This window comes from Leuciscus leuciscus (assembly GCF_965113295.1).
Source record: "Leuciscus leuciscus genome assembly, chromosome: 6".
NCBI lineage: Eukaryota > Metazoa > Chordata > Actinopteri > Cypriniformes > Leuciscidae > Leuciscus > Leuciscus leuciscus.
In genome coordinates, this window is record NC_138730.1 from 25,519,150 (window position 1) to 25,531,834 (window position 12,685).

Consider the following 12,685-nt stretch of genomic DNA (forward strand, 5'->3'; position numbering starts at 1 on the left):
TCTTGTTGTTGCGTAAAAGGAAAGACAGTAACGTGCAGAAACCTTCCCCGTATTATTGGAGACCGCCATTGGACCTTTAGTCAGGCTTACACTAGTCTCGAATCCATGGCCATGGGAAGGTTAAGCCTTGCCCAGCCTGACACATGCTTTGCTTATGTAAATAGATTTAATAGCATCAGCACAATAATCTTTTTAGATTGCCTTTTCTTACACAATATTATCGTATCAGCAAAATACAATATCGATCAACTTCTTAATTCATATATTGATATATTAGTACGAACCAATTTCATTACGTGTATATATTGAATAAAACATGTCAGTTGCAATTGAATGTGTGCTTTAGCCTGTTTAAGTAAAATAATCTGAGATACAGGATATAATTAGAAATTGTATATGTTTGTTTAAATGGACATATGGTATTCATTTTATTTGTACAGGTCTCAAAAAGTGTAACATTTTATTTTAAAAACTCGTCTGAAATGTCCTTTTTACTAAAAGAATCATATATGTAGCCAGAAGTGTTAAGAGGAATTGGAATTGGAATCGTCAAATACTTTACGGTTCTCTTCCCCAGTTGTGACCTACACTTCCTTAATATCTCCCTCTCGCATAACACATGTTCTTCTTTTTCAACAGAGTGGATGGAGAGATCAAGCATTGCATGGTTTACAAGACGGCCACAGGTTTTGGATTTGCTGAGCCCTATAACCTTTACGGTTCCTTGAAAGACTTGGTCCTGCACTACAAACACACCTCTCTGGTCCAGCACAACGACTCACTGAATGTAACCCTGGCCTACCCGGTCCTCGCACAGCCGCCTAGATGAGCACCGTGATACGACACTGCCGAGGACACGCATATAAAGCATGATTAAGCACATTATACAGAGCAAACTATACTAACACCGAACTTTTACGTTTATCATAGAGAACAGATAAGCACAGTATATTATCGTAAGTAAGCGTACGGCTTTTTTGTAAGCCCATAGTTTTCTAAGTCAGCTGCAGTAATTACGGTAAGATCACAGCTTGTGTACTCTGTATTTGTTGTCCCAATACAAGAGAGAGGCAAGTGTCACATGACTCCATGAAAGCTCGAACTAGTGCCGTAGTCCTGGATTTTTTCGATTAGGACATGGGTCAGGGACGAGATGAGGAATTAACTGAAAGTTGCAGCTGTTGATAATCTTTTAGCTGTTACGCTGCGTTCAAGCCATGTCGTAATTACCGTAGTCTTGAGATGACAACATGTGATGTTCTATTCTGAGCTGTACCGTAACCTCGTAATTATGGTAATAACGACATGGCCTGAACGCACCTTTATGTCACTGTGTATTTGTTTGGTAGTTCGCTTCTGCCAACCATATCAATAGATTCCTCTTTATGTGAGTTGTCCTGTAGAAGATGTGAAATTGTTTTATATATCAGATGTGGTTGAGGGACTCTGAAGTCCTTTTAGCTTCTAATTTGCCTCTTTAAAAGCTAGTCGTCATGGTGAGAATAAATAGCCATCAACAATTGTGTACTTTTATTTGAGATTTTACACCACAGCGCCGAAGTCTGGCATCTTAATGGTTTCTGTGGGCTGGTATTGGTGCTTCCTACTATATTTTTGATTCTTGTAATTTGAGAATGATGCATAGCTAGCGAACCGTTAAGATCCATAGCAAAACAAACGTGATTCCAAAGCAATGACGCGCACAGGAACTTTCACTCGTTTAGAACGGTTTCAAGGGGCTAAGCAGGTTATTCAACAGGCGCAAGCAAAAATGGAACGGAAAAACACCTGGATATGATTACAGATTTTTTAGGTAATTATCAGGTGCAAGTTGATATATTGTGGTAGTAAAAAAAAGTCCTAATGGTGGTTGGGCGTTTTGTAACTGTACTTCCCCTAGTGTTTCATGGCTTCTTGGGCTTGTGCTATGGCTCATCTTGTCAGATGATACACTGGTCTGTACATCATACAGTCAGCTGGATCAGAAAGTACCATTTTTTTTGTGAGTGATCATAAGCAGAACCAGATTTTTATGTTTGCTTACTAAGAATCAGTGATTCAATCATTTTTGAAGAGGAAGTGGTTTTAAAGTGCCTTCTGCCCATGTGTCCTTGAGGAGCTTTCCTGGGATTGGGGCAGTACAGAATGCTTCACTTCCATAGATTCACTAATCAGATATTCATGCCACACACACACACACATACACACACACTCCTCGAACCCAACAACCAAAAGGAGGATCATCCCATCAAAGGCATTCTGTTCAGTACTTTAAAATAAAATGCTTTCTAATTGCAAGTGCATTGGGAATAGCAAGTTAGAGAAGACCTCTTTTTTGTAATTAAACATAACTCTTATTTGTTAGCTTGTATGCTTTTAATGAGGTTTGGTCTTAACCAGAATGCACTTTCGTGGTTGTTAATTTGAGGTACGTTTTTAACAAGAGGAGTAATTTCATCCATTTTTAAGGCCTGTTCACACCAAGACAAAAATGTAATGTGATAAAGATTTTAATTTGATTGAATGGCTGGTAATACTTTCAGACTGACATGAACATTCACATGCCAATAGTAGTTTTTTCCCCTAATCTCTTATCTATCGCACTGCGAATAAAGCTATTCATCCACACTTTTGGTCACATGCCCAGAGCCGCTCTTACAGAGTACAGTTTGGTTTCGGAAGTAAAAAAAATCACATTCATTTTCTCTCGCAATTGCAGGATCACATCTCGCAATTCTGACTTTTTTTCTCTGAATTCTAAGTTTATATTTCACAGTTGTTGTTTTTTACGAAAATAAAAAAGGTAATTGCAACTTTTTTGTTGTTTATATCTTACAATTTGGACTTTTCTTCTCAGAATTGTGAGTGCATGTGACTTAACCGTGTAATTCTGAGAAAATAAACTGAGATATAAACTTGCATCGATAAAAAGTCACAATTTCCTTTCTAATTTGTTTTATTGCGTGGCAGAAATAACCTTACATATTTAACAATAACTTATAAACTGCTAAAGACAGACCTAGGAAAAGTTGCAGAACAACAAAAAGTTGCATAGTGCTTTGGTACGTGGTAACCGGAGTATTTCCTCCTTTTCCAAAAGCGCTAAAACTGTCAAAGAGTGAAATTACATTTTTATTCAGCCCATTTGTGGTTTTATAAGCATTGATCTAAACACACAAGACAATCTGACTGTTCCGAACATTCATGTTGGTGTGAACAGGCTTTTATTCTGGATACATTTTAATAAATAAAATAGGCTATCAAACTATCAAATACAGATGCAGTGTATTTCAGTTTATTTAAAGGGCAAGTTGAAATTAAAACCTTGAAACTTTAAATTTGCCTAAATCTAGTATATTAATTCTTCGCTTTTGACATCCTCCTTTTAGATGGATTCTTTTTTATATATATAAATCCTCAACAGACAATAAAGCGGAGCAGGTTTTAGTTTTGTAAGCGTGTTTGTCTGTATACTCCAGTTTGTTTCATCCTATCGATAGGATGAAGTTGTTTTGCTATGACGGTGTGGAGTGGAGCAAGAACAGAGACACTGGTTATGATTCCTTGAATGTTCAGACTGACTGACGTCGGGTCTTTGAGAGCACAGAGAATGAGCCAGAGTGTTGGATGGGACGAGTTTGTGTGCGATAAAGCAGTGGAGTAAACTCCTCTAAATGCACTATACAAGCACATCTTGAGGTGATTATGAGTGAGAATTATTGAAGCTTGACAGTCTTTATGAGCAACAGAAATAGGTTAGGTACACATTTTAGTTACAGGCCTATAATGTCATAACGTGTTATGATCGTGCCGTAGTGGGTCTGTTCTTTGTTTTTATTTTCTTTAACTCCTTTTTAAAGAGAAACTATAATTGTATGTCAAAGTTTTGTTTTTTCATTGTAAGTAATGACCTTACCGATTCAAAGATAAGCTAGCTTGAATATCTCTCTTCCATTCAGTACAGTTACAAATGTTTACAGTATCTAATTAACCAAATAGAAGATGTTTTCAAATGTGCTCTGTCTGTCAGACAGGGATTCTTGTCTTTTTTTTTTTTGCCTCTGTTGTTTTAAACTTGAAGATTTTGTTTCCCTTCTTTGTTCACTTTAAACAGTGCTCCCTCACCTCACAACATTTTCTCTGAATAAAAATGCAGCTATGGCCCAGAGCAGGTTTGCCAGCTTTCTTTTTCTTTCCATAGCAGACATATTTTTTCAAGTTTCATTTTTTGACTTTAATCATTCTGACAATTATATCCTGATTTCTGTCCAACTTCCCTCTGTAGTCTCAGTTAAAGCAAGAACTAAAATTAGCAGTTCTTTTTTTCCCCTTCCTTCTTTCTACGACAAGATATACACCGAAAAGTAAGGTACAGCAGGGCCAAATGTTTAATAGACATATATTTTTGTATTTAGTGGTTATGACATAACCACTAATTATCCTTCACCTCTTTAAACTAAATGATACCTTACTGTCTTGTTTCCCCTTAGTGCATGAAGTAGCCTGTTGAAGATAATGCACACCAAAGTGCCATTAGACATGGAGGATGGGGAGCACTGTTTGTTACCCAGTACATTTCTACTGTGTGTGTGTGTGTGTGTGTGTGTGTGTGTGTGTGTGTGTGTGTGTGTGTGTGTGTGTGTGCACAAACTTTATGTACATACTTTTTTTCCTTTTACTACTTCTGTTCTCTCCGATCTGTTTTTGGGTGCAGATTTTTCAGTGTTCAGTTTGCATCAGTGTTGTTTGTCTCTCAAACAGGTACACAAGCATTACAGAGATATGGCTCTTTAATAGATAGATGGAATTATTTTTAAGACAATAAAAAGATATTGAGTCTATTGCACCTTCTGGTCTGTCGTCATCAGTTTGATCTTGTGATGTGTGATGTTATCCTGTTGCTTTTACAGGGAATGTTATGCTGAAGCAGCAGAATGTGTCATACCTCAAACTGGTTGGATCAGTTGTCCTTTGACCAACACTTTGGCATGTGTCCTTAGATTACCTGGGGGTGGAAAATCTAGAGACAACCTAGAGAATGTTTTGAGTTCAAATTGACCAACAGCTGGATCAGGTTGGTTTTAAATCATTAAATATACTGACTTAATGTCAGATGTCTTAATTTTATTCAACAATACTTTTAAAGTTGTTTGAAACAGAACTTACCCGTTATGACGAATATCCAAGTGAAACTTGGGGCAGGACTTGATTTTGTCCATCGGGATGGATTGATTGGTTGGGTCATTGGTGTTTATGCCTTTAATTAAAGATTACGAGGGCATATGAATGAAACAAATTAAATGTATTCCAAAAAATTCAAGTTTTGATTTCAGTGTTTTTAAATCTTCAATTTTATAATATGGATTCAGTCAGTTATGTATTCAAAAATGTGTCTCTGTGTGAACATTTACATGCTACATGTATACAAACATTACATTGTTTCCGTTTATAGAGCTTTGACACGGACGTCATTGTTCAGAGGAGCAAACTGGCATAAACAGCCCATGTGATTGTTTACACCAGTCATGTATAAAGGTCACCCAGAAACAAGACAAGTCTGCATTTTCATTATATTTTACACTTTTCTGTAAAATACAACTCATTTTAGAACCTTCAAACTCAAGAAGTCATTTTTTGTCATATGTTGTGATGCAGTGTGATCCAGGCAGACGAGCAATGATTATGTCAGTGATCAAATTTTAGTCAATAGATAATAAAATCCAAAGTAGTGTTTGATTGTGACAATCAGAATATAGAGAAAGAAAGGCCCAAAAGAAGGAAGATATTGCTGAATGAAAAGAGACCAGAAAAAAAGCCCCATGTCTTCTGAAACCAAACATGTTATGCTATGTATGCATTAAAGGAAAGGACTAGGGGAAAGTCCCTATTCAAATTGTTTGTACTTCTCTTCCAACCAACAAGGATGCAGTCAAGACAAAAGGGTCGTATTAGGTCACCATGTCCTTTTTGGTGAAAATGGCCACAAATTTTGGTTTTAAGACCTCAAAGAGAATATAGCAGGTCTTACATTACTCGTGTCTGAAGAGATAAAAACGGACACACTTTGATACCCTGGCACATCATGCAATGAAGGAAAATGCACTCTAAGTAAGTAAACCTATTTATATAGCACTTTTAAAGCTGCAACACACAAAGTGCTTTACACAAAATAACACAATCATTAAGAATACATTCATAAAGAGGTATGAACAAACAAAATGTAATAAAAAATGTAAAATAACCAAAAACAAAAAGACATCACAAAATACTAAAAGAACGTCTATACAAACAAGTTTTGAAATGACATTTAGCTCTTAGTGGATATTAGATTTAATAGGGACTCTTCTGCCTCTGCCAGTCAAATGGTCCGGATTGGTAGAACATCTTCGGTATTTACAGAACTGCTTTTGGCAGTTAATTAAAATGCTTTTGTTAGAGACAACATAGGCTACTGTACATCACCCTGTCCAGTCCTTGGGGTGACCTGTGAAAATTCATGTGGGTTGAGGGCTGTCCATACTACTACAATACATTGAACAGGGTTTGAACCCATGCCATTATTCACTCAATCAATATCATACATGATTTGGTTTTGATTATATGATTTTCTTTGCTGTTTTTAAATGATTCCATTATTCATTCAGGTTTTTTTTTTTTTTTTTTTTTTTTTTTTTTTTTGGAAAACATTCATCCCACTTTTAACAATCACAATACAATATGTTATACATTTGGAACAGAATCAGTTCCGTTCGATGGACATGCTGAAAAAAAAAAAAAAAAGTGTGGAGTGCTCTTTAAAAAAAAATTGGATGATCAATAAGTTGTGAACATTTTAACAAGTTGCTTTAACTCTTCAAAATAATTTTCAACTTTTGTCATAAGTTATGCAAGATTCAGCTAATTTTTTTAAAGTCAGTTTATTGTAATTGTAATTAAGTTGAAATGACTTAAACATCCAAGTTGATTGTACTTTTTTTTTTTTTTTTTTTTTTTTTTACAGTGTGGACAGGTCAAATTTGCTTGCTCTCTATCTTTATTTTATTCAGCATTATCCACATTGTGAGCCCGCTTAGAAAATTTGAATTCAGCTGTTCATGGCATTTTGTCTGCCTTGGTGCACCATCATTCACACACTTTACACCTTTCTGGCCAGAGTATCATCTCTTTTTTTGTTTTGTACTACCTTTGCAGTGCAGACCGTAACTCAATGGGAAATTTATTAACGGTGGAATAGCATCAAGTCTAATCGAATAAAACTGTTTCAATGACGGCAGAAACTATTGAACGTATAGGCACTCTGTCACCCACTGTGACATTACCCGTGCAACAGTGTGAGTTCACAAATCCCAAATTTAATCATGTTGACATTTTGGTAGTTCAGTTGGGAAACATGTACATTTCACGGTCAACTATCATAAAGTTTCACTGCAAAAAAAGTCAGCTTTTCAGCGCAGTCTTCCTCGTGATAGCAATAATATTTTGTGGCCATAATAAAAGTCTCCAGCATTTGCAGTGTTGGGTTTTGCCGGATTTTAATGACGTCACGTAAATACACCAATCAAAATCTCGGCCCTTCGATTTCTGTAGGAGGAAGAAAGTTTTAAATGTTGTACACATCCATATTTTCATTCAGAGAACAAGGCAAGCAGGTGACCAGGAATCATGTTCGGCTTTAAACTGTCTGTGTTGTTCTTCGCTGTATTGTCACTGAGTAAATGCAGCGGTAGGTTTGTTTTCTCCTGTAAGTATCCACCTTCACAATGGTGCGACTCTGAAGACATTGCAGCCGAATGTGGGGTAAGTATCGAAAAAAAAAACGTACGACTTACTCCTTAAATTTCCTAATATGAAACTATTAGATAGCCTATGTTTTTGTATTTCTTTTTTGGCAATAATTTTACTTACACGAAAAAGTGAAACCGCGCATTTGAATTAATAGATACATTTAGCCTATGCAAATTGTCCTGACGTACTTACGCTTCTCGTTTTTTTCCCCGCTGTCTGGGAAATCTCGAACTTTTTTTGGCACTGATCATTTCCCTTTATTCTCTTCTTTCTTAGGTGATTGAACAATGCATGAAGTTTAACGTGACAAAGCCCAACGCTGACAAAGTGAATGTGAGCCTGTACTATGAGTCTTTGTGTCCTGGATGCAGAAGTTTTCTTGTAGGACAGCTCGTGCCAACCTACATTATGCTGTCAGACATCATGAACATTGATCTGGTTCCATATGGAAATGCACAGGTATATTTACACTGCCCACTGCTGCTCAGACAATGTACCCTTTGAACAATCAGCACATAACTGCTATTTACACTTTGTGTGTATATAATCTATTGCTATTTGCATTCAACATGTAAACTAGATTATATTTATTGTATTTGACAAAATTCAAATATATTACCCACAATTTACACAGTGCAAGTAGCAAGCAATTAAAAGTTAAAAAAGGCTCACATTCATATAAGTTACATTAATGTTAAATGCTGTTGCTCATAATTAGTTTTCATAATAGGAGAAAGAAGATCAGGGGAAGTACACCTTCATCTGTCAGCATGGAGAGGGTGAATGTCAAGGTAACATGATTGAGGTGAGGTTTTGCTATTTATTTGACCACTCAAACATTTTTAAAAGCAGAAGTGGATTGGTGTTGTTAACATTGAATACATCTTGTTTAGAGCTAAAATAGAGGTATACTAATTGTACTCGTTCCTGTCAGACCTGCCTGTTGAATCAATTAGGGCTGGATGATGCTCTTCTGGTAATTTTTTGCATGGAATCAGGAGCAGATGTGCTGAAAGCAGCCCAGCTTGTAAGTAGTCATTTTCTATTTTGCATGCTGTTATTCTTTCCATCCATCCATCCATCCATCCATCCATCAACCCTATTGCAATGCAATGCTAATCTGTACCTTCCATCTCAGTGTCTCGGAGTCTACAAACCCGAAATTACATGGGATTCAGTCATGAAGTGTGTGACGGGAGACCAGGGCAATAAATTAATGCATGGAAATGCAGTGAAAACAAATGCTCTGAAGCCCCCTCATGAGTATGTGCCTTGGATAACCATTAATGGAGTAAGGAAGTTTTTTGTTTTTGCTTATTATTTATAAGGATTTTATATTTTTATCCAACTAATTAAATGGCTCAATGTTTTTCCTGCAGGAACACACAGATGGTCTTCAGGATAAAGCAATGAATTCTCTCTTCAGTCTTGTGTGCAGTTTGTACAAGGTTTGTTTGCAACCTGAGAGGTGCCTGTTAGTGTTTATTACCATTTCAGTGTCTTATCCTATCAACGAGGAGTCCATCACATGACCTCTTCTTTCTTTGTGTTCATGTAGGGTGAAAAGCCAGCTGCTTGTACTCTAGGGTTGAAGAAGAAAACCCCCAGTTACTGCATGAATTAATCACTAAATCTGATAACAACACTATTCATGTCAGGAATGGAGAGATTATGTATGAAACATACATGCTGAAATGTATTTGAATATTTTGTTGTTGTTGTTGTTGTTGTTTCTTTATACTTACATTTATATGAAAGAGTCATTTTGAACATGGTTTTCTGCTGCTGACTACAACTGGTGACAAGACCATATTTTTATAGTCACGTTTTAAACCACTTTGTATGCATAAACAAAATTAAAAACATTTCCATCACTTTTTAAATCTCATTTGCTTGTGTTAATTATTAAGAGGGAAAAATCATTGCTAAAGTGGACTTTACTCAAGAGAAATGCTTCCTCGATGGTTTTAATTTTTTGCTTGTCTGCATGTTTGCTTATCATTAACCTGAATCTTTCCACATTATTTTGACCAACAAAGTGAAAATACTTTAGGGTTTTTAATAAAACTTATATTATTAACTATCGTCAATATAATAACTATTAATAAAAAAAGCGTCCGAAGAGCAAGAAATTATGTTTTAATAGCAAGTATTCAAACGGGACGAGATTATTGATAGGGGTCAAACTGATGTGGAGACGTTATGCGCACATGACGCAATCTTGATGTTCGTGAGCGCAACGCCATTACGCGCGTGACTCGTCACCGGCTCCTTCAGGCTGCTCTGGGTTCCGCTGGTTAACGTTACATGAATGAACTCTAAAGATTTAAATATGTTAGTCAGTTAAGTTGCAGCTGAACTTAGGCCAACAGACACACAATTCGGGGATATCGTAACAACTCTAAACATCTATCTGAGAGTAGGAAGATGCATTCCTTTCCATTTTAAGTTAACAACACTTCTCAGTATTTAAATATATTTGTGTCTCTTATGTCATTTATTCTGGAGTAACGTTAAAGGAACAGAAGTGGCGAATGAAATCGTCGAGCGGAAACTTGAGAGGAATTTACGTTAACTCGGCCTAAACATGATATCTCGGCAGAGTAAGGATTTTCTCATAAGGATCGCCGGTTATTGGAAGCCGCTTTTCAGAGGCAGATTTCTGATCGTGACGAACACGGTGAGTTGTGGGGGAATGTTGGCAGCGGGCGACCTCATCCAGCAGACTCGAGAGATGCGGAAGACCCCCGGACGAGCACGTGACTGGTGGCGTACAGGTGACGAGTAAACAAATTATCTGTATCACATACTCTCACAAAAAAAAGTCTGGCTTGTTTAAAAAATATACATCAGCTCATGTTTGTAATTTCTGTGCCAGTGCGTGACACGAAAAACTTTTAACTTATTTTTTAAAGTATCGTGTGACTGTCCTGTCGTGAAAGTAACGCGAGATTAATGAACTCTCGCGGTGTTGCGCCCTCTATAGGTTGTATGTTTGCCGTCGGATGCTCTATGGGTCCTTTCATGCACTATTGGTACCTTTGGCTCGACAAATACTTTGTTGGCAATGGCATAAGTAATGTCTGCAAGAAAGTGCTTACTGATCAGCTGGTTGCTTCACCTGCACTGGGGGTCTGGTACTTCATAGGTGAGATCTTGCTACTGATTTCCATTAATTTCCATTTCTCACTCTAATATAATGAATGGAAATCTGAATAACATTACACCTGTTTTTTTGTTTTTGTTTTTTTAATGAAGGTCTGGGTATGATGGAGGGTCAAACTTTGTCTGAGGCACAAAGTGAATTCAGAGACAAATTCTGGGAATTTTACAAGGTATATTGCCTTGATAAGCATGTGTTCTTAGTTCAACCTCAAATTATGTATCTTCATAGCTGACAGCTTTTCATATCTTGCTGCTTTTTAGGCAGATTGGTGTGTTTGGCCAGCAGCTCAGATGGTAAACTTCTACTTCTTGCCACCCAAGTATCGTGTTCTTTATGTTAATATAATTACCCTGGGATGGGACACCTACCTCTCCTACCTCAAACACAGTAAGACATGTTTGCATCTATCATAACACAAGGCATAACTAAAATACATTTGTAGTATTTACTGAACAAAGATGGTGTCATATAATTATTAATCTTGTCTTGGTGACCAAGTTTTAACTTAGCGCTTGGCAGGTTTAAAATGAAAGCATGGGTGTGAGCTTCCTTGTGACAAGTGGTGCATAACATTTGTGTTTTTCAAGGAGACCAAGTAGAGGCCAGAAGAGAAGCTGAATGAACTGAGTGAAGATGTCTGAAGAAGAGGAATATTTCAAAACACTGCTTTGATCACACACATACAAATAAATCAGATTATTTAAGATTGTTAATGTATAGCTTTCTGGTTTTTATTTTATTTCATATAATAGAATCAATAGAATTGTATCTAGTATTGCCAGGTACATTGCACATTTTGTTCTAATGTGTTTGTATTATTTTTGAATAATATAAAAGTGTTGAATGTACTTTTAAACTATTTTAACTGTCTGAAATCAGTGTATTGTTGGCATATGAAGAGCGATTTATAAAAGCATACTGTTTACAAATATATTCTTATGATTTCACCAAGTTCAGCATGTTCCTGGATCAATATCATTGTTCCCGGAACAACATTCCAATCAACCAATCATATTTGAGGGACAAGTTTACAGTTTATGTCAAGTTTAGGCTTACAAACCAGGGTTAGGTGCTTCTACATCAGTGTTATTCACCTATCATTTCCCCCTGATTTTAGGGATTATGTTATGAAGTTATGGGTAGGGTTAGGTTTAGGGGTAGGGATATGGTTTGAACCATATTTTCGGACAGGAATGTTGTTCCAGGGTCAACAAAATATGTCGACCCAGGAACAGGTCTTTGCAAAATCATGGTGACTGGTATAGTATACCGATTATATAGTTATCATCCTTCACTGTAAGAAATATTTTCGTTAAGCATGTTTATAATCACAATAATGTGCCAATATTACTGTCATACTGTATGAATGGTGTTCCATAGGCCTATGCTGCATAAGCAGTAATGTGGCTGGTTGTTTGTGTGCTTCTAGACAGTTTCTGTTCTAAAGTTATGTTGTTCATAATTTGCCTCTACATGTTCATTTTTACCTAATTATTAATGAAATGTTTTGATGAAAATGTTTGCTAGACCCTTTGATATCTACATTGCCCTTATGTGACACTGTTTTATAATGGAAGACAATAAAATTATTTTGTGTTTTGAATATTATAATTTCGAGAATGATTTTTATGCATCATGACTTGTACTTTGAGGTTGAAATCCAAATTTGAAGAAGCATGTTTACTCATTTATCAAGGCATCCATCTTTCAGTGGCGTGTGTGACAGTCCTTGAC

The 12,685-nt window shown here is 36.5% G+C and overlaps 3 protein-coding genes and 1 long non-coding RNA gene across 4 annotated transcripts in view; 3 read left to right on the top strand and 1 right to left on the bottom strand.

The window, feature by feature from the left end:
• pik3r2 (phosphoinositide-3-kinase, regulatory subunit 2 (beta)) overlaps positions 1–4,846 on the top strand; it is a 32,576-nt gene extending 27,730 nt beyond the window's left edge. Inside the window, exon 16 of the mRNA XM_082172000.1 lies at positions 640–4,846. Coding sequence (XP_082028126.1) covers positions 640–829 — 190 coding nt within the window. The 3' untranslated portion in view covers positions 830–4,846. The remainder of the gene's footprint in view (positions 1–639) is intronic.
• Positions 3,409–7,473, bottom strand: LOC309500402. Its single transcript, XR_014206564.1, has 2 exons — positions 5,275–7,473; positions 3,409–5,192 (listed from the first exon to the last, which is right to left on the bottom strand). It is a non-coding gene; the product is annotated as an uncharacterized lncRNA (long non-coding RNA).
• A 141-nt stretch (positions 7,474–7,614) lies between these two features.
• On the top strand, positions 7,615–9,673 carry ifi30a (IFI30 lysosomal thiol reductase a). Its single transcript, XM_082172025.1, has 7 exons — positions 7,615–7,797; positions 8,062–8,244; positions 8,516–8,590; positions 8,720–8,812; positions 8,924–9,076; positions 9,165–9,233; positions 9,344–9,673. The coding sequence occupies exons 1-7, from the start codon at positions 7,663–7,665 to the stop codon at positions 9,407–9,409; spliced, it is 774 nt and encodes a 257-aa protein (XP_082028151.1). The 5' UTR covers positions 7,615–7,662; the 3' UTR covers positions 9,410–9,673.
• Positions 9,674–9,824: 151 nt separating this feature from the next.
• On the top strand, positions 9,825–12,554 carry mpv17l2 (MPV17 mitochondrial inner membrane protein like 2). Its single transcript, XM_082172030.1, has 5 exons — positions 9,825–10,562; positions 10,772–10,933; positions 11,044–11,120; positions 11,212–11,338; positions 11,539–12,554. Exons 1-5 carry the CDS (start codon positions 10,373–10,375, stop codon positions 11,571–11,573), a joined length of 591 nt encoding a protein of 196 aa, XP_082028156.1. The 5' UTR covers positions 9,825–10,372; the 3' UTR covers positions 11,574–12,554.
• Positions 12,555–12,685: the final 131 nt, after the last annotated feature.